Here is a 22,788-nt window from a genome sequence, read left to right on the forward strand (position 1 = left end):
TCTTGATCTTACCAGAGTCTTGAATGTTGTCTGTTTATGTCAGTTATCCTACAAGAGGCTAATATATGAAAAACATGTTAAAATAAATTTGTTTAACTTTAGTCGTTCTTTTAGTATGTGTTGAACTGCTTTAGTTTGTTTAGTCTACCTCCACCCCCCCCCCCACCTCCCTTATGTAATGCCCTGTAAAAGGTCCTTAAGGGCAAAATAAATCATGATGATGAATTACATACGTTACAAAGTAACGAGCTAGCTACCCGTTATCGCGCTGGCATGTACAACGCCTCCTGGGTCCAGTCAAGCTGCTTACGACAGCTTTTCGCCCAGGAAGATGTTGCTAGTGTATACTAGAAGAAATAATAAAGTAGAAGTTGTTTCGAAACTGCATTGCAACACCCATGGTGATGCCAGAAATGCAGTAGGGATGCTTCCGGACAAATGGAGGATGCATGCGATAGCGTGAGCAACGACATATTATATTTTCATCAAGCTTGTTGCTTTGGCACCAAAGTAATGGAATACACATGATTATGTCCGACGTGCTACGTTATAAGAGTGTTTTGGTCAGGACCAATACACTGCTATAACGCAGCACTAAGTTCGGAAGAAATATGTAGGTTATCAAGCGGAAGTACCCTCTTAACGGTGCTACCAAAAAATTGGTCAATTTAGGACGAACTTCTGAACTATCAATTTTTGAAAATGTTTCGCATTGATTTACGGTGGTGTGCTCGGGCGAAGTTCAACAAATAGCCCAAGGAGCACTGTGAAAAATTCCCGGGTATACGTATGCGTCTAAGCCATGCAGTGAGTGCACATAGGAACGGAACACGTCATGATGCGGCTTCAGCACGTAGCAGTGCGGAACGGAAGCAGCAGGTCGAAGCTGGATGAGCTTAAACCGCAACTGCGACACACCATTTCAGTCTTCACGTAATGCAAATCTTTAGTACCCGCTATCATTCGCTCTCAATTTGAGTGAAGTAGTCATATTATAATCCTGCGCTCATATAAACATCGCAGGTAGGTAAGAAGAGCAACTAAGAGGGCGACAGGTTATCCGTTAGAGTTGTTCATGTTGCTTTCGTAGCCAACCAATACTGTTAAATTTTATTACGTTGTGCACTCCTGATTTCAAGCAAGCACTCAGCCATGTTCAGCAATGTTCAGCAATCTAGCGGGCCCAACGCAGCCTGCTAGATTTCAATAAAGGTTATTATGTGAACTGCACACTTAAACAAGCGTCAAGCAACGGCTGCAAAAATTGTATGAGCTCAAACGTCATTCACATGCATGCCGAGCTGCCGTGTACTCCTACTCTTGCAGAAACAAGGCTGCAGCACTTTTTTTCGTCCAACTAAGGACGATTACTGCGACCGCAACAGCAGAGATGGCTTAGTGGCTGTGACGCTTGGCTGATTAGCACGAAATCAGTCCGCGAATGATTTCCGACCCTTAACGCATTTTGATATGTACAAAATGGAACAACACTAATGGTACTTATATTTAGTCGCACGTTACAGAATCCCGGAGGTTCGTAATTGATCCGGAGCAACCCAGTATTTTACAACCTCAGTGTTGATTATGACCGATACACCCGAACAATCAGTCAACCGTACAAGTTGAATGCAAGATCAAGAATTTTCTTTATGTTCGTCTCACTTTTAGAGTGCGGTCCATCGTTAATGGGAAGACTTTAATGCTTTCTGGAGGGCTAACAGCAAGCATACCGGCTGAAACCATGTCAATGCAACGCAAAGGCTAGGCTTATATGAACGCGCCAGCGTCACCAACCACAACTAATCGGCAGCGAAACTGAGCGATTGTGCACTTGCCAGGAGGAAGAAAGAACGCGTGCTCGACATTCGTGTCTTTCCTTCACGGAGTAAGACATATAGGAGGTGAAACTCCCGTCAGCGCGAGCGAGCGCGGGCGACCAGATAAAGTCACAATTGTTGCATGCGCCGACGCTACCCTATGCAGTGGCGGCACCATGCGGCGCGTCGTAGAAGCAGCAGCGGAAAAAAAAAAAGCAGCGCCCGGCGCTCACTCCGGCGGCACCCGCTCAAAGCAGACGACAAGCAGACGACACGGGTGTTTGCTTCAGCGGGCACGCCGTAACCGAACTGCGTAGGTGCGCGCACTCAAGAAAACTGTTTTGTTGTGTGCCCATCAAAAAAAGCAACACGTGTGGCAAACTTCCGCTAATCTTCCTCTTATCGCCAAGCAGCTAGGGCAACTAGTTTTCGCGAGTCTTATAAAAAAGAAAAGGAACGGAAACACATGCACTGCGGCATCCTTCCTAAGCGCACCCCTGTGAGCACTAGAGCGAGAAAGAAGCGGTCGCCCTTTGAGCGATTAGGAACGAGATAGCCATCAGTTTCGCAAGCGCAAAAAGCCGAAAACCGCCTGCCACGGAGCAAGATAGCCCTGGCTACAACCAGAAGCTACGTATCATCTTATAGCTGTCATGGAAAACGCGTTTTATTTTTTACTGTGCTCAAATGGCTGAAGCGTAGCAGCAGTTGCTTTTCGGGCTACAAGCGGTAAAGAAGCGCGCGAGAGTGCCCTCAGTAGAAGTCAGGCGCGCGCGGCCGAACGGGAGCAACACTCGACCGGTTGCCCTGGCAACCGAAACAGCGGTAATTTCTTCCCATGCCGCCAGGTGCCGCCAGCATGAAAATATATCCGCGGGCTTGTGACCTTTTCTGGTCGCCGCAAACAGCGGAGTTTCCACTCCTATATTTCTTGCTCCGTGCTTTCTTTTAACAGTGAACCCCACTATACATAACCCTCATACACATAGGAAGCGCGAACGAAATAAATGCCGCGTAGATCAATCACAACGCAGATACCTCAGAAACAACCAAGCAGGTGAATGTTATGGCGAAACGGGACATAGATGACGACAGGTTAAAAATGAAGAAAAAAAACGGGATGTTTCCACTAATTATCTTTAGCAGGGCTCTTGTGTTGAGGGTCCAATCATCAACATTTTGCAAAATTTTTAGCCTCGGCTTGCATTAATGTCGTTTGTCGTAATGATTCTTTTCGACTACACGAGCCTTATTTGGACTCGTGGCTTAAGTCTTTCTGTTCGAAAACGACGTTATTGTAAAACTTTCTTGCAATGAAGTCAAATTCGATCGAAGATGAACGGGCACTCCTACTAAGTGACAGTTTGCAGCTGCAGATGAACCGGGATACAAAACAAATGGTTGGAGAGAGCGAAACCATGAGGGAATAATTTTCGTGCCGTTTCAGGCAATGCCATCCGCCCAAATAAACAAACCGTCTGCGAAAGTTCCTCGCCAGTACAGAATCTTTCGAGTAACGCAAGAAGCAAGTCTCCTAACCCGTCCGTTTTTTCCGCGTGAGTCTCGTATCCACGGAAGGTTTTAATCTCGGAGTAATTGGCTGTGTGCGGAGACTCTGTTTGCTTATCTTCGTTTACGTCGTAACAAGCGGAGATGAATAAACAATCCCGGAAACAAGTAAAAAGTAAACAGGGCGACGCTACACGCTCCAGGACAAGTTGTCAGCTGGCCAGTTTCTCATCAACATCATTTTCATTATAAATACCCAGAGAGTCTGCGTCTTTCTGGCACTTGTCGCATGTCTTTCTCGCAATTTTTTCTTCGTTTCTTTCTTTTGTTCATGTTTCCTTTGTTGTCATTACTTTTCTTCATTCTTTCGCACATTTATATTTTCTTCCGAACTCTTTATTCTATCTCTTGTTGTGTCTATTCGCAGGTTCTACCTCTTCGTTCTGCAATGGGTCCAGCAAACTTGGGGAGCTTAGGCTGCTTTCCAGCAATGGCCACGTGCTAGAAACGAGTAAAGTTAAGGCTGCTTTATTTCTGGACACGGGATCATTCTCCATCATCCTGGTCATGTGAGTAACATTTAGGAGTCGTAGTACTAGGTCAAAATCTATGGAACTGCTTGCAGCACGGCCATATTTGAAGTTGATTGAGCTTTGTAAGACAACCACATACCTTGGCATATGGCATCAAAGCAGTGCCAATATCTGCGATATCCTGGGATTCAAACTCTGGGGGTCGGGGTTGGATTCACAGCGATAATATCAGCATAGATGCAGCATACAAAAACTGTGCCTACGTGAATGTGTCACAATTCGCACTTGTTCAAGACGCGACTTTTCTGCAGTGGTGTCACTGCTGAGGAAGTTCATGTATACAGCATGGAGGCTTTTATTTCAGCTACCGGTACCTCACTCATTGAATGAACTAACGCAATCTCCGTTCATTAGTACTGTAACGCATTTTCTGAATCAGACACGTGATTCATATTCCGCCGCATTTGCTCACTCGAACTCCATGAGTCGCCTTACTGAGTTTACCGTGTATTTCAGGCGCAAAACTCAAGTGAACTGCGGCATACCTGTAACCGTTTGTTTTCTCATCTGAGTTGTAACTATCCCTGATTATTTCAGTATCTTTAACCCCTGACTGGCTAAACCAGCGAGAGAATTGCTCAGTTTACCATTTTAGTGATTTCTCCAAATCTTCGTTTTCCGATTCCAGGCCATATATCAGATATTAACACCATCGGCTCAGAGAAATGCAGCGAACTGCTGTGCACCCGCCGTAATGCCTTCTGGAGATATTTAGAGTGCTTTTTTTTTCATTCCACCTACTTACATAATTAGATTTATTTAATCAACTTCTCCAATACCATAATTAGACAAAATGAATCAATGAAAAATTGTATAGCACCATGAAAAGTCCCGATAGAGTTTTTGTTACTCAATACGTGCTACAAAAATTTTTTTTACAAGCGTGCAGTAGCCCACGATTACACGCAAAATTGACGTGCGAAGCCGCTCGAGGAACTTTGCGTGTATTCGCAGGCTTCTTTGACACTCGGAAAAACACTTTTATGTAGCCCCTACTGAGCAACAAAAAGCTGTAGCGGGAGTATTTCATGTTCCTCTACAATTTTCTCATTGGAACTTTTTATGTAGTTGTAATATTTGAGAAGTTTATTAATTAATAAAGACTAAACATTTAGTTAGGCTGGATGAAAAATATACTCTATCTCCAAGCGACGGCAAGCATTACCTTGGTTCAGTCAAGCTACGTGGCATTTGCATATATTTAAATCTTGGTTCATGATGGTTAGGAAAACCTGTATATATCTTATCGAGTAAGACTGCAGGCCTTTGGAAACGATGAGGTTTTAAATATCTAACCATTCACGATCGATACATCATAAGTGTCGCTTATAACTTAAGCTGTCATTAGCTATGGTGTTAGGCTGCTGAGCACGAGGTCGGGGGGTCGAATCCCGGCCACGGCGGCCGCATTTTGATGGGGGCGACATGCAAAAACACCCGTGTGCTTAGATTTAGGTGCACGTTAAAGAACCCCAGGCGGTCGAAATTTCCGGAGTCCTCCACTACGGCGTGCCTCTTAATCAGAAAGTGTTTTGGCACGTAAAACCACATAATTTAACTTTTAATAACTTAAGCTGCAACTATACGTCCTTCAGACTCCAGGTTCCTGGACATTCTACGCCATTGATGACGAAGAGAAAAGGGAGGCCTTGCTGAAACTTCGGAATACATTTCACTGATTGCGGGGAAACGAAAATCACAAAAACAGTGTTCTTCCTTTTAGACAGCATAAGAAACTTGCATACATTTCCTCTCAATCCCGGCACGGCGGCTACGATGCCTAGCTGTTACTATATGGCTAGACTGGGTACCACAGTGCTTGACTTGCTCCCATCAAAATGCTAATCAGGAGCTGCGTTCACCCAGGGCGTCTGTCATGACAGCCAAGTCCGGAAAAGTTTTCTTTCGCACGACGAAGCCTCTGGTGCACCAACTAGAGTCGTTAACGTTTTACCTTTATATATGTTTAAGTGTCTTTTTTTCCACAGCTTTGTTTTTCTTTGCAAACGTGTACAGCGGTAACATAACGTATTGCAATATTGCGAAAAATCTGTCCGCAAGCTTTTTTAGAGTGATAAATGCTGCTGTCCCTGGGACACTGCATTGACAGGAAAACAATACTTGATTTTTTATCGGGTCAGTTGCCGGAAACGCTTGATGAATTTCGCAGGCTTATCGTTTCCTCCGGCGCTGAACTCATTTATTACGACAACAGATAGCGAGTCCTTTTGGCAGCCTCAACTTCGCGCGATATTCTTGCACTAATTTGCAAACTAGTCCAGCTCTGTGCAAGTACTTGTAATACTGAAGTTCAGTGTTTGACGGAAGCCCGTCTGGTCGGGATGAAACATGGTTAAAAGGGTAAACAAAAACCCGGGGCGACTACGTGTACATTGGCGAAACTGGCGACTTTGAAAGGCGTCTCAAACAGCACAATTATGACGTCAGAAAAGAAAATGTGAAATCCAGTGCCTTGGCTGAGCATGCCACTTCAAGCGGCCACGCAATCGACTGGGGGAAGGCACGTGTCCTTGCCAGGTAAAAAGGGCTATCTCGACGCCTTTATCTTGAGTCCCTCATGATCCAGACTACGCCACACACTCTGAACAGGAGCGATGGCAATCTGCCGTCAGTGTATGCGCGCTGCCTGCGTCACGTGTTCTAGACTATTTAAGCGAGCTGCTCGAGCACCTTTTTTTATTTTACCTGTGAACAAGGCTCCCGTGTGGGAGCCGAAACGTCTTCTTTTCTTTTAAATCTTTATTTGGTCGGCGAAGTGCCCCGGGTTTTTGTTTACCCTTTTAACCATACTTGTAATACTGTGCATCTTCTCGCGAACTTTACGCAATATTCAGTTTTGTCGAAACGGCTTTTGATGAGAAACCTCAAGAGTAGTGGGGCTGATTATTTTCCACATAGGACGCCACAGTGTCTTGTGAACAGGAGCTTGCTTGCCTCTAAGGCGAACGCAACGGGTACAGCATTCCACAGTCGTGCGCACGCTACAATGGCATGCAGTGCTTCTCAAGGCTATGCTCGGTGTGACGTAGCTCTCTCGCCTGGAGTGCTACTTTGGAAATCTTCAAATTGTCAGGTGCGACGGGACCGCCGGGACACTTCGCCACCTCTGATTGGCTCAGTATGCCAACATGACGATATTTGACTATGCCCCGGATAGCACTCCGAAGGACTCCGGTTCCGGTGACGTATGGAAACTTTCATATCTACTGTCCCCTACAGTATATATCAGTGGTCAAAACTCCCCAGTTACATGATTCAAAATGTACCGGCGTGACTTTTGGCGGGGATATAAACAGAAGTACAGACAAGAGCAAACGCTCATTTTAAACTGGAAATCTTTTTTGCAAACGAAAAATATATTTATTTTATCAGGTAGCCCAATCAGTAAAGAACCTCAATGGTCTGGGGAGACATACCATGCGTAAACAAACCATCTATCAATTTGTCACACAAAGAGCTGTTGTTTTGGGGGGAGCGACTGAATTCAGCGAGACTATATCAAATAATATGTTGATTGTTATTTGATCAGTGCTATTATTCTTGCTTATTTCTTTGTTCTGTGGTTTGGTTCTGCAACATGCATATATTTCTCATTTTTAATGAAGATTCTCAGTTGAAAATCAGCACTTGTCATTGTGTTCGAAGTCTTCGGTTTATGATCTCGTCCAAAGTCGCGCTGTTACATTTTGAATCGTGGAGAACCAATTGATGCGCCCAATCTTTGACGTCCCCAGCTTCGAGTTAGCGCACTACTCAAGAACTCTTGTTTCGCCGCCACGTTCACCACGCTATCTTCGCCACTTGGAGAGGTTCCTACACTTTACGCAGTGCGGTGGAAATAATGCATAATGCGAACTGTGTTTTGAGCTCCAAAAAAGATAGTGAATAGCAAAACTGCAAAACTAAGTATAAAGTAAAACTATTCCATTCTGGTTTCATTGCAATGTTCAGACGTCAAACTTGCGAAACCACCAATTCATCGCGCAGTGACCCGCAATGTTGTTTGAGCAGCCTAATCAAACGCTCACCTTGTTTATACGAGAGGACTTTTGTTTGCTTTCAAAGCAAATAACACTGCCTAGCTTCAACGCTTTTCGGTGTACGAGTGGCTCACGAAAGGTGAGGATGGAGAGGGGGCCAAGCTATCGCAGTGAAAGTAGATAACCGGGGAAAGAGAGTTGTGCCAGCCTCCGCAATTGGTCCGCTTCTCTTTGCTTAGGTTGCGGTGTCTCGTCAAAAATCGCGGCGGCGTGTAATGGGGAAATAAAAATTCGGCTATAACGTGTCCTCAGCGATGAACAGTTAGCACACTGATGTTAAATACGGAAGGAAAGGCTCAGCAGCGTAATATTACCACGCAACATTTATTGTTACCCACTTACCCAGTTTACCCCGTAGCTCCGTGTAGCCAGTGTGACATTGATTGGTGGATGGCCATGTTTTATTCCTTTCAAAACGGCCCAGGCTCTAGCTACTATTTAAAGAATATAGTTTTGTTCGGCATAATAATGCTTCTTTAGTGCGCATGCGCCACTTTGACGTGTGAGTTTTCGCGGTTTCGTGACGTCGCGTTATAGACAGGCGAAGTGAGCCTAGAAAGTTTGACCAACACCGAGGACAGATGACGAAAAATGCATCGAATCAGAAGGAATACTCTTTCTTTTGTTTGTTGCTAATCATGCCTAATAGGTTTGTACATATTATGTCACTTGGGGAGCTCTCATGGTTTTTGTGACGTCGCGTGACAAACAAGCAAATTGGGGGTGACCCGAAAAAAATTTTTTACCGATAGTGGAGAACTAGTTGCTGAAATTAAAAATGTACAGATTGAAATATATTCACTTTATAGCGCCCTAATTTAGTTTAATATGACGAAGCATTCTTTTTCTCTCAAGACTCATTTTTTATGTATACCTGGCCTGAATGAGATCGTTCATTACCATATAAAAGTAAGCCAAGTTAAATGCGGTTCAACTGGAGCAGTTGCAACAATTGTACCTTTTGTTCACTTATACAAAAAAACCACAAATTCCATAATGAATAAATTGCCGGAGAAAATTAACAGAAAGCTTTCAATTCTTGAAACTCGAGCCCGAAAAGCCGTTTTTTACAAAATTACAGAGAACACCAAATTCACTTTTAATCAAGGAGGAGGAGTTTTGGTTGCTGCAGGCCGGACCTTGCGTTGCAAAATTTTTCAGCAATGCTTCGGCCGAGTGCTACTTATCGAAATACTGTGGGATGTGAAGCCGGTCAGATTCTATGTGGTAACATAGCAGCATCCGTTAACGCAAGAAACTTGACTCGCAGCGCAACACACTGCGCATCATCCGTTCCAGGCCGACCCACACAGCTCAATATTTAAACTCCAACCACGTAACACGGAGGAACCTTAAGAGAAGCCGAAGCGACGCTCTCTTAAACATCAAGAGTGTCCTCGCTGAAACAAAATATTACTTGCGCTTGAGTGTGGACTTATCTTGCTCTTCGCTTTATCTATTAATACTTCACGTTGTGCGTTAAATTGAGGGCACTTTAATAAATGATGGTTGGTGTCACCAAAAGCTTGACAATGCACTCACGACGATTATCCGTGCTGCACATATTCGAAATATACATGTGAACGTGTACCAAGTAGCTTTCTTGTAGAACATTTATTCTTGTAAAACACTTTTACGCAGGGTATGTGTATTCATTCACTACGGCTCTCTGAAAGCAACTTGCACATATCCGCCCTTACAGCTCAAGAATGTACTTACGGCGTCAAAAATTTCAAATTATTTTCGCAAGTTTTCGCGGTGTCTCTTAATGAGAAATTTTCAGAACTCGCAAGGTTAACTCATTATCTATTTCCCAGTACGATGTATTCCTTCTTGGTTGGTAAACTGCTATTTACACACTGCCACAAACTGCCCATATTTCATGACATCAGGAAGTAGTGCCACGGAAACTTCGATGTTTTCTTTTGTTCTTGCGTCTTTTGTGTCTTACCAACACTCTGCTCACTCTATGACTGATGTTCATGGTATTTCAAAAGCTCCTCTACCAATAAATGCTCTTAAACTGTTATTTGACTTCGCAATATCGCTCGCATAGTATGAGTAGTTATTTGTATAACGTGACCATTGTGCAGAAACTTGTTTTACCTGTGAAAAAAAAAGGTGCTAAATTACAAACGCCGTAAAGCTGTCATTCATTCCACAGATAATCTTTGTTGTAGAGTTCGCTGCAAACAAGATTTACCTTCATGCGCCGCTCCTCGCGAAACTTGCACATTTCCATCACATTTCCCACCAACCTATTTTCGATTCGTTCCTCTTCAGTCTCTCTAGCACAACAGATGATAATTTCTTTTATTCAGAATCGGCAGGACAACTGCACAATTACAGGTTCGTTCCCACGCAAGCCAAACGGCATGTCAATTTTGGCACTGTTCGCTGCAAGCCACTGGTCGCATATTGTTTGCACAGTGGTTCGCCCGCGCCCCATACAAATGCACCTTGTCTGCTTTCTTTCTTCCTTTTTCTTTTTTCCTAAGACCAGGACGGAACTCCAGTTGAGAACAATTAAGCTACGTCGTCTTTCGACTTCACCATAGTGGCGTCTACCCTGTGGCTGTTTGTCCTGCATTCTTTCCTCTGCCCTGAATACTTCCTGTTACCCCTTACTTTAATCATACCTCTTTCTTTCCGCACTGTACGCCCTTGTTTCGCTACGTGTTCTATTCTACCAGACATCCGTCGTTGGGACTGGAACTCTGTTTCCGTAAAACAACGCAGCAAACAATACCGTTTAGCGCGGGCGAATTAACGCGCGATTTCTGTATCGATGCTTCATGACTGACGTTCCCGTCAATGCGGAAGCTTGAGTCAGACAGCAGCACTGTCAACCATGAACTACTCTCACATTTTCCACCCAGCTTCATGAGTTACTTCCCTAACGCCCCTAGTCGGCTGGCAGTCCCTAGTCGGCGGACCTCTAGCTTCCAAGCGTTGCACGGTTTTAGTTAGACGTATAATAAGTCGCGCGCCTGTGCCTCCGTGTCTCAAAGGGAAGAGCCCTACGGCGAAGCAGAAACTCTCGGTGTTTTTCTATTCCTTTTGACGTCCATGCAGCGAAATTAAGGAGAGTCTGCTAAGGGAAGAATACACGAGGTCCGAAGAAGAAAGGGTGCCGCGCAAACAGGACAGTGGCTTTCAAGACAGTGTAGAGGCACACGAGAATGATTAAGGAAACGCTTCATCATTGTGTGGTCTTCATATTGTTTTTGGTGGGATCGGTGGAGTCCCCATCGTGTTGGACGTGCGCTCGCAGCTCCGCAGTAAATTTCTATGCTTCTCCTAATGCACCCACGAATAGCTCACTAACGCACTACTTTAGATAATTTAGTGTGTACGCTATGAGTTAACTGAGAGTAGTTCATTTTGCGGAAAAAACCTATACGATTGTTCTTCATACCTGTAATTAAAACCTCATATTATCCGCAGTGTGCTGTGCGATGACAGTGTTCGGTGACAGTGACCGATTGTGATTGTGTGTCTATGCTCCTTCCTTTCCTTATCTCTACTTTGTTTCCACTTTACCTCCCCCTCCCCTCTCTCCCCAGCGTAGGGTAGCCAACCGGATGTCTTTATCTGGTTAGCCTCCCTGCCTTTCCCCTTTCCTCTCTCTCTCTCTCTCTCTCTCTCTCTCTCTCTCTCTCTCATATTATCCGGGTTGATTTCGAGCACCAAACTGGTTTGAGGAGTTCAGTATTTTTAAACTACTGACTTTTGACCTCAATGTGCGAAAAAACGTAGAAATAATTGTGCTACAACAAAAGCCGTTTGCATGGAATTTTCGTGGGCTTACTATCTGTCTACGAATCTATCTTTCTGACTATTTATCTGTCTGCGTCTCTAATCGTTTTTCAGCCAATCTGAGTCACTGGGTAGGTAGCCGACGCTCTAAGTGGAGGCGCATCGGGCTGCTGTACTGAGGGAACAGAGTTAGAGACCAACCATCGGACACACTTGGGTTATTGGGTGTGTGCCGATAGGTATGTGCTGCTCTTCAAAGAACATCTTCGACGCCAACTTCAGTAGCTGAGTATGGCTGTGTATGTGCCACCGCCCTTCAGTGGAAAACAAGATCATTTAAAGTTTATCCGGTGCTCGGTGAAATCAAACCCGTGCCATTCGCGGACTTCGCGGCGGCACCGACAGATGGCACAGCGTGCGCAGTGGGAAGCTCGAGGGAGGAGCCACACTGCATACACGTTTCGGCGTTGGCAATACGTTGCGGCACCACTTTGCTTCTATGCTAATCACATTAACGTCGACTTTCATTGTGAGATTGGTACTGTTGAAATTTGTTTTTATATTTTATATAGATTGTTGGCCGTGGAGAGATGGAAGCTGACAGTAACACGATTGCTCCATTTCTTCGTGTATTAACTAAATGAACTAATAATACTACGAATATAAACGTATATAAACAAGTAAATTAGAAAAAGCGACAATGACAATATTCAGAGTGATGAATAGCGATGTTGCAATCGGAACTGCAACCGATATCTAAAGTGTGCCTTCACCGCTACCATAAAGCCACATACACTTAGTAATCCGTTGGTGCAAGTGTACTCCACGTAGTAACGTGGATGGTAGGTTGGAAAAGGTCAGTTCAAATTAAGTATAGAGTAAGGAGCCTGAATACGTAACTTCAGACTTAACAGGACCACTTACCCCAAACGATGATCTAACCTTGTGATGCAACACTGCATTCGATGGTTTAGTTCATAAGCAAGAACGATAGCCACAACCCCGGAAAGACAAGGACGGAAACAAAGGGTAGAAAGCGTAGCGCTCGCCCTTAGCACACTGCGCATTTCTCTCTGTCGTTTATGGGAATTATTTGCATTCTTCAGTGTTCTTTTTTTGCCTTCTCCGCACAATAGTAATTTCGGAAAACAGTCCAAATATTTTGGCATCAAATACACAGCTCTGCGGATGCTTTTCAGAGACAAATAGACATAAATAAACCATAGAACAAACATTATTGTTTATTTCTAGTGAGACCTCGTTGAAAGTTTTGTGTGCTCCGTTGTGTATCCTATAAACCCAATCGAGAAGGTGAGGAAAGTAAGCAAGAATTCCTGTCCAACGAAGCGAGAAAAAACGGGCACGCAAACAATTTTTTTATCACGTTGCCCCTGAACCAGCTGGCTGTTTACGCGCACGCTGCTGCAAATCTGAGAATATAATTCTGCGACACACTATAGACTCATGGATTATTTACCGTAAACATGAAGTGCACACACAAGGGCAACGAAAATGTTGCATTGGGACACAATAAGAAAGTATGCTCCATATTTTCTCGCTACACACCTCGCAACCCGCTTTTAGCTTTTCTTCCCAAGTGCAGCTTACGTATTTCCAATAAACGTTTGAGGCAGGTGATGCACACGTTCGGATGACGTCGAAAGTGGACCATGCTTGCTTAACTTTTCTCGCTAGTATTTCGCAGTGTACAAGGCACTGGCAAGTAGGAACTGCTTTCTTTGTCGAGTGCCCCCTAGCTGCTGACTGCTCGTTCTTTTATGCGCACGCGAACACACGTAAAACCACCGCCGAGCTGCTTATGTCTGCACACTAACATACTGCAATGCGAAAGCAAAATAAATCTGCCAGAGGAGTTCGCACTAGATAATAGCTGCAGAATGTGCTATATTAAGATGAACATAAAAGTTAACCAAGCACAACTCAACTAAACTCTCAGTATATGGGGAGGAGTTTAAAGAGATAGGAGTATCATTGAAAAGGCAGTGACAATTTATGCCCACAAAAGAAAGAACATCGTGCGTATGAGCAAACCCTCTGGCCAGACAGCTTCAAAAACGTACGTGAGCGCGAGGGCTCATCGAGAAGCAACTGCACGTTGAAATTGAGATGACGCTTTGAATCGCTCCGTAGAGCTCAGGTTTTCCTACTTAACGCTTTCCCTGCACACGCCTCTTCCTCCATTCGCACTCATGGCACGTTCTGTACTGAAGCGGCGGCAGTGACAATGGCATAGCCTCAAGATCGCTGGATTTCGCCTTTCACTTCAGTGTCACCCAGCGTAACGTTTGCTTAAAATCAAGGCACGTCGCGACGCCGGCATGGAACGCGTCCGGTTTTGCCTTTACAACAACGCCAAGCTCTCGGTTGTAGCTTTTGCACTTCACGAAGCAATGAACGTGCCTTACTGAGTCAAGTAATTCAGCCAGCCATTCGGAAGCCTATTTACTCATCTGCCAATACGAGACTACTTTTATTGGATTACCGACTCCTAACCAAGTCAACTTCGGTCCAAACGAGCTGCAGTAGGGATGAAACCATGAACTGGAATGAGTGAGTGAAGCCGCTGTGCATTTAGGCCGTTTCCCAGTTCAACGACTCGTTATCGTTAAATTCACTCAGCTATACTGTTCTGACTGAATGTCTGCTAACTCCCCAGCACCTTCTTTTTGCTTTAGTGTTTTTAACGGCTAGTGTGTAAAATAATAAAAGAGGAAAACGTACATTTGAACGTTGTGTCGTATTCACCAAGAACCACTGTGACTCTGTAGTTGTAGTCACTGGAAAAAAGTGACATGAATTGATCTCGTCGCAATTTAAGATATTCCAGCAGAAGTTGTAAAAATATTGAACTGCATGTTATTTCTCCGGCACTCTCACACCCGCAACCAAAGTTATGTATAGCGTCTGAACTGATTCAGTTTTAAAAAATGAAAAAGCACTATGGGCAAGTTACATGCCTGAACTGCCGTGAAATGAAGTGCATGAATTGGAAATTTTCACATAAAGGGTGGATTCTTACTTGACATATCCTATATAGCTTCATCGAAGTAACTATTAAAACTTAGAATTAAACGCATACCTGCCTGCAGATTCAGAAGTAAACAAAAACCAGACACATTGTTTAATTTGCAGTTCTGAGTAACCTAGAAAAGTTTTCATCATCTGTATACTTGAGGATTTGTTACATCCACAAAGGACGTAAAGCCCGATTCCGCCATCAGGGAAGAGAAATCATGGTTCGAAAAGTGCCTTGGAGTCTGTTACTTCTGCAGGTGGGTGCACTTTAATTTCTATGCTAACACCATATTTTTCTACCACCTTCCCTCTCTGTGCGCTCTGAAGAAATAGTTCTTATTTCTTTGCTTTCCAAGCTTCTTTTCTACAGGCTCTGTCATAAGGATGATAACGGCTTAAACTTTTAATACATTTAATAAACGGGGGGCATCTTTTCAGCTAGCCAGCTTAATTTCTCTGTTTCAGATTTCCTGGATGGACGCAATAAATAGGGTACTGAAGTCGCGCTCGCATTCAAACCTTCGATTAGATGTCCCCAGAAGAGGGTCGGAAGGCTTTCTAGAGCTGATCTGAATTTCAAGCCGCGCGAAGAAGTTCCTGGTCTATACGAAAAGAAGCCCAGTTTTAATCTCTTTTTTGTGGCTCCATTCGGGCTGGCGTAGAATTTAAGCTGTGCATTCTCGAACAAAAAACTATCTAAAAACAATCATCTCTTGCCCGCCCTGTCATATGACGTCTACTTTTGTGATCATCTTTCCTTGAAATTATTTCATTTTTTGTGGGCAAGAAAGTGAATCGCTGGCAAATCTAGCGAATCACATACCTCGCGGCAATACTCTTCCATTTACCCTTAAAAAATTGCTTTTTCGCTGTTTGTATGTATTTAGATCTATAAAAAAGCTTATGGGAAATGAGAGCGAAGAAACACCACCCACTGCCTAAAATGGCTGTCTTTCAAGAGCAAACATTAGCTGCTGAGTGGCAAGCTTAATTTCTGCGTGTTTTTCTAGGGCTCGATCTTCTCGAGAAAGATAATGGAGTTCGAGAACTTTAATTTTAAAAGACTTCGTTGGAGATTTCGCCATCGGCCACGTAGCCTTCACTTCATCGGCCATATAGGTGGTGGTGATAAACTTTATTGAAAGGGGGAAGGGTAAAGAGGGACGTGGCTGAGCGTTAGGGCTCAAGTAAGGCCCTGGGCCTGCTTGACCTTTTCCGCCCAGTCCACCAGTTCCAATTGTCGGTCGACGTCCCCGGAACTGAGCCAGGCTGTCCAGTCAGTCTCGCTGCTGACGGGGGGATGAGAGAACGGGAGCGAGGTGCATTCCCACATTATGTGTGTGAGTGTTCCTGTTTCTGAACAGAGCCTACATTTGTCGCTTTCCCTGCCCCCCTGTGATTTTGTTAATGTATTTTGGGTGTGGGTATGTATTTGTCTGAAGTCGCCGAAACGCGACCGCTTGCGTTTTGTCGAGTTGCTTGGCCGGTGGTGGGAGCGCGCGATGCCTCAAGCGATACCGATGGGCTATTTCATAATAAGTCTCGCAGGGTTCCTCGTGTGTCTCCTCCTCATTCACGCCATCCGCATCCGCGGACGAGGCTCGGCGCGCGAGATCTCGAGCCAAACTGTGAGCCGACGCGTTGCCGGGCACAGCCGCGTGAGCGGGGGTCCACACGAGGGTTTTCAAGCCGCTTAGGGGGCGTCGTGTGAGGACATGGTACGCCTGTTTGCAAATTCTACCACGGACGAAATTGCCGATGGCCTGCTTGCTCTCGCTGATGACGGTATTTGCGTCCGCATGCATGGCCATGGCAATCGCGGTTTCCTCCGCTTCCACCACTCGGCCAGCCGTGATTGTTGTATGTTCTAGCAGTCCTCCGTTGTGATCAGCTACCACCGCAGTCATGAGGTCGCCGCGAGGGTGTCTGGCTGCGTCTGTGTAGACCACTCCATCTTGCGAGCCATAGCGTCGCCAAATGGCTTCACTACGGGCCTGCCGACGGCCCTGATGGAACTCGGGGTCCATGTTGCGGGGTAGAGGTGGGGCATAAATATGCCCCCTCACCTTTCGCGGAATCGTAACGTACTCTGTAATTTCGGGGATAGCCTCGAGACTGAGCTTCCGGAGGACTGTGCGGCCAGCCGGGGTTAGCGAGAGACGACGGACTTGGGCTGTGTGGTGAGCGTCCAAGAGCTCCTCGATCGTGTTATGCATGCCTAAGGCCTCTAGCCTTGCGGTGGCCGCGTGGTCCGGAAGGCCCAAGGCTGCCTTTGTGCTTCGTCGGATCATGGTGTTTTTTTTGGCTAAATCTGTGACTGCGAGTTTGACATATGGTGTCGAGTACATGGTTCTGCTGGTTATGTATGCCTGCACAAGTCGAAGCAGATCGCCCTCGCCCATGCCGTGGTGCCGATTAGCCACCCGGCGAATGAGCTGTAGTGTGTAGTTGGTCGCCCTCTGGAGTTTCTTTAACATGAGCCCGCAGCGCAGCGTGTTCTGAAAGTCTAGCCCCAATATTGTGATACTGGGGCGCTCCGAGATGGTAAGTTCTCCGACTTTAAGCTCAAGGAAGCGCCTTCTCCGTGGTAATCCCCTGGGACAGCTACTCCTGCTGGGCTTGATCAGGAGGTATTCGGATTTTTCCGGTGAGCACGTCAGGCCCCTTGACTCCGCATAAGCTTGTACGACGTCGATGCCGCGTTGCATGATCTCTTGAAGAGCTTGTGTATCATCCGCCGCTGCCCATAACGTCACGTCGTCAGCGTAAAGGCTGTGGTGAAGCCCAGGGATAGAACACAGCAGTTCCGGGAGCCCTCGCATCGCCGTGTTAAAGAGAAAAGGGGAGATGACTGAATTTATAGAGCTGGGGAGCCGAGGCACGCCGCAGGGATCGGCCATATAAAAGTGCGGTAAACGGAGAAAACTAATGAGGTTCCACAGCAGATGCTACATGTATACGTAAAGGGTACGAACTTATGTGCAACGAATTCTTAGCATCGGGAGGGCTCAATATCTGCAGCGTTCTACCGCTGAGCCCGAAGTCGCAGGTTCTATTTCTGGCCGACAAAATCGCCCCTGCAGCAAGCTTTATAAATATGTGGACCGAGCTTTCGGTTCTCATGGCTGTGAGTTTGCGTTGCATGTAGTTCTAACTAGACAAAAGTGAAGCAACACAATCGCACAGTTCGTGTCCAGGCATGCTTGATTTTTTTTTTTCGATTGTGCCTTGTCACAATCACGCAGCACCACAACACCTCTGTAACCAGCAATCAAATAGCCGAAACACAAAATTTTTGGTCATCACATTGTGAATAAATCACAGTGGGTCAAAACTAATCGGTAGTCTCTATCCACTTTCTTCTCATCTTCCTACCTCCTCTGCCTCGTCTCTCAGTCTGGGGTAGCAAACCAAATTAGTAAACCGGGGTAGGAAACCTGGTTTACCTCCCTGTCCTTCTTATATTTTGTCTCTGTTGCTTTTTTGTCTATGTTCGCCGGTCTCAGGTATGCTGGTCTCGGACTTTAACTGTTATGTTGCAATGCCATTACGCGTGCAGTAACTGCAAAAACCTCGACCTTCTAACCACGTGCTCAAAAAAGAAGGAGCAGTTGGCGCCGTAATTTGTGCTAAAAAAGAGTACTTTCGTTACGTCAATAAAAAAACCTAATTGTGCCCTCAGAAAAGATATACCTTAAGCTATTTACTGTGCAAACCACTTAGCGGCAGGGCAACGACGACACGGTGCAACAACGGCTACGACTATTGCGGTATGACAAAGAGTAAATGACGATAACGACATCGAGGATGAAGGCCTGACAACGAACAATGACGCGAACACAATAACAGAAACATGAATAACATAGTGACACGACAACGATGACATCGCGGCGACACTTCTCCGACAAGCCAAATGGAGACAGCTAATGAAATCCCTTACTGACATGAAGACTGAGCATAACTGGTGTTCAAGAAGCGAAGCTCCTAAAATCGCATTCCAAGCAGCATTGAAGATGTGTGCCTTATGCAATTAATTATGACGGCGCTAATTAGGCCACGCTCTTAAAACTTTGCAAATCTCATACTTCTCGACTGTGTACTAAATCCAGCATTTGCAGTTGGGAGTTTCCAATGAAGTCAATTTACATTGTGCGCTAAGCGCGATGTTAAAGATGTTGACATTTTTGGATCGACAACTAGCCACATTGCACTATTGATCCAAATATTTCGGTAATATTTTTTTGTTTCATTGAAAATTAAGTTCTATAGATTGATTTATTAAAAACATGAGTCCATAGGCCATGACTGCCCAGTGGACTAGAACAGGCACATGCTCCCCGCGATCGGAACCTGCGCAGTAATGTTCACTGCTCTTTTGAGACTATACGTATTTCTCGAGTAAATTAATTTAAGAATAAAACATTAGTCACGTGTATTTATCGCTTTCCACCTAAGCGCTAAAGCATTCGACAGGAAAGTTAAACAGCGCTTCAGAAATTGTCCAACGGCTTTCTATTTCATTACTATAACCGATGTAAGTTTACTGTTTCGGAGAAGCAAAGAAAACGCCGCAGATCTGAACAGCTACGGTGGCACTAAGCTGATTGTGCACCACCACATTAGTGTCCTTGTCTTTGGCTCGAACACATGGCTGTCTGGTAGTGCGTGCATCTTAGCGCGAGCGTGTCGCTATACGCGGCGCTACTCTGCATTGGAGCAGAAGGAAGCGGTGAGTGAAAGAGTGATCGAGAATGATGAGGAAAAGAGTGATTTCCTATGCTGATCGTCAACGCAGTAGAATTCTTTCAAGCCTCGAAAGAAGTCTGAAGTTGCGCTAAATCTAGGTACAGTAGATCTGCTTTCGTACTATGAACACACGTACGAGAAAATCGCCATGCTAGCAGTTCATAAAAGAATAACTACGTCTGTTCAGTGCAGTACCGGCAGCACCAAACTGTTGTGCGCTGCTTCATACGACTTCGTCGCCGCCAGTGTATCCACCCGCAAATTCTTGCAGAACAGTTCAAAATGCGCACTCTAAACTTTGCTTCCAATAATACAGCCAGAGATCTGCAGAGAAACTCCCAGAGTGGTGAACATCACATCATTAGCGAAACTTAGTTTGGAGGTCAGAGAACATTTCGCGAGGGAAGAGTGCTGTCGGCTGGGCACAACCTCAAGCAAGCCAGCAGATGGCAGCGTACATGCGTGCGCGCATCCCATGAGAGCCATCGGCCCCGTCGCATGAAGCCCGAACTCGCTGGTCCAGTGGACAGCGCACTCTGCGAAAGCTCTCCCAAGTTACAAAGAGAAAAGAAATCGACCGTGACCCCTCGTCTGCACAGTTTTCTGAATTATGGGGCCTGAAACCAAAGTGATCTCGGTCCGTTCCTGACGCGTTTAATGTTTTCGAATATGAGGGTGCAAACTATTTTTGAAAGTGGACATGTGAACCCATTATGTAACGCTCCTACGCATTAAAAGGTGTCTTCGAAACGTGAGCTATACGTGTGAACTCTACGCTTTCTTTCATGGAGGCCTAAAATCGACGTTACTTACGGCTATTTACTAAAATTTAGTTCTCAAGTGGTCGTGGTCGCTATTTCTTATGCATGGTTAAATAAAAGATGGTTAAATAAGAAGTTGTAGACATCATAGATGTCATTTGCAGGCTTTATGAAGACAGTAAGAATATTTGGTTCTACACAGCACGTTACAGCACCAACTTATCTTTATTCATTCTATTTCATTATCTCTTCTACTTCAAAGCAACGGCGTGAGCCGTGCTTTAAGGAGGAGAATAGGAGAAACATGAAACGCAAAAATTATTACCAAGAAAGCATCTGGTTGGCTACCCTATGCTATATAGGGGATGGTGAGCAGGGTAGTGGAAAGCTGAGGGTGAGAGGACGCGAAGGCGGTGGTGAATACGGGTTCAAGCAGTACAAAGCTTTCGCACAAACCCGTCGTCTTTAGCAAGTCAAAACGAACCTTCACTACCTTCTGGGTGGATTCTCGAGTGGAGGGAGGATCCTGCACTTCTTTAGCCTCAGTACGCACCTATTTGACGATTGTACAGTGCGTTGCAGGGCGATTGTCGTTGCATAATTGAATCTAGGACGTGAAGTAATGTCTTGGAAGCGTCTCTCGCATGCGAACTTTCTTGTCACTTACAGCAGCTCCTCTGAAGCGGCATTCTCTCAATCACCTTCTATTGCACTTTGTCAGAAACATGTGCCCCAAAACAAGAATTGTGCTTGTGCTTGCACCAAAAACACAGAAGCCGTAGTGCACGCTTTCTTCTTTCTTTCTTTTGAATTTGCGCAACTTCAAGTGGAAGCTTTACTACACGTTGAGCGGTGAGAGGGGGACGTAAACATTTGCCAGCTCATTTCATTTTTGCCTTAGACCATCTCACCTGTTGTCCATATTTCTTTTCGTTGCTTACATTATAGCTGTCACTCTTCCTTGTATGCTTTTAAGTACTATATTAAAATGCGTTACGGATGCTTAGCAACAGTGGTTAACTTATTCGATGCAACTGTAGCACTTAAGAGATTGCCTATACTTGCATATAAAGCACTTTTACTAAAATGACACTGGCGCATAAAATTATGTCACATTCGTGGAACAAAGAATGTCAATTTAAAATTCGTAATTAATGGCTCCATGGAGCGCGCTGCAAAGGGATGCACAAAAACGCTCTAAATCACAAAAGGAATACTTGGTCTCGACGTCGTGCTGTAGAAACATCACTGAACAAAAGCATCGACAGTCTTAGGATATCGTTAGATTGCAAGCAGCGGCACAGTACATCAAGGAAAACACAGCTCGTCTTTTTCAATAAACAAGTATCTCCTTGCTCTCAGTTCTCCGGGTTTTGTCATTCTCCTTGACCGGCTCGTTCACAACCACGGCTACAGTCTGTATCCCGTTGCCTTGTTTGACAACCTGTGTAGGAAAGCCCAAGCTGATACTTTTCCTCTTCACTTCCCTACCCTCGTCGCTTCACGTTCTCTCTATTTCTCTCTCAAACAATGTTAGCTATAGATCAGTCCTCTAAAAAAAAAAGAAAATTGTGCTCGCTGGCAGTTTTTCTATAACATTGTCGATCAGGGCGCGTCTGCGTGTCACCGAATTTAAGCAGCTAGAGCCGTGCCGGCCGTATATTTTTCGCCATTGAACGAACAAAAAACTTTACTACAATATAACATCTGCAAAAGCAAGACGCCCCAACAAAAATAAACAGCTCTCGAGGCACGACATCCAATATCCGACCGAAATTGGTGTTTCATCCTGCAACGCGGATAAGCTTCCAACGACTACAACAAAACATATTTTCGTGACAGCACTGCTACCTTAGAGACACGCTGCGGGGTTACAAGGTTCACCCTGAGCTGTCATTGTGATTCGGTTTCTTCCTGGAGTTCAAGCTGCTTTAAAAGGCTGACACGTCAACATCCTTCTTTCTCTCGCGTGTGCATTGTTGTCGCGGCTTTCTTTATTTGCAACGCAATTCAACCACCCCTCCCCTCCCAACAAAAAAAATGCAAAAGGTGTCTCCGGTTTTCTGGAAACAAGCAAAGATTTGCGGCGCCAGCGAAGAAGACAAGTTGTCTCGTAAGTTTCTGGGTAAATAAAGTGTTCAATAGATGACTGAAAAAAATACAAAAGACATAAACTAGAAAACAGCAGGTTGCATGTCCAAAAGAAACAAGGAAAAAAATGTTTGCCTAGAAAGCGACTGACGTGAGTTTTATGTGACAGCGTAAACTAGATACACCGTTATGGTCTTAGAAGATATATCATGTCTGATTTTTTTTTCCTTTGTACGAGTTATCTTCGTTGCTGCTGTTGCGTCTCTTGGGGTTTCATGGCCTTACAGTACTGCCCACGCTGCAGGAGACTACGCTTAACGCGCTGAACTTTTGGGCAATCTTTAGGTGCCTGGCGCGCTGGAAACGCCGGGCTGTGTCCGCGCCTTAAAGGTGAGGCACCTATAAGCTCTATTCG

The 22,788-nt window shown here is 45.0% G+C and overlaps 1 protein-coding gene across 1 annotated transcript in view; it reads left to right on the plus strand.

The window, feature by feature from the left end:
• Positions 1-22,788, plus strand: part of LOC139056373 (uncharacterized) — a 360,115-nt gene that overhangs the window by 131,101 nt on the left and 206,226 nt on the right. Inside the window, exon 4 of the mRNA XM_070534560.1 lies at positions 3,754-3,895. Within this exon, the coding sequence (XP_070390661.1) occupies positions 3,754-3,895 (142 nt within the window). The remainder of the gene's footprint in view (positions 1-3,753; positions 3,896-22,788) is intronic.

Source organism: Dermacentor albipictus, chromosome 2 (genome assembly GCF_038994185.2).
Source record: "Dermacentor albipictus isolate Rhodes 1998 colony chromosome 2, USDA_Dalb.pri_finalv2, whole genome shotgun sequence".
In the NCBI taxonomy this organism is placed as follows: domain Eukaryota; kingdom Metazoa; phylum Arthropoda; class Arachnida; order Ixodida; family Ixodidae; genus Dermacentor; species Dermacentor albipictus.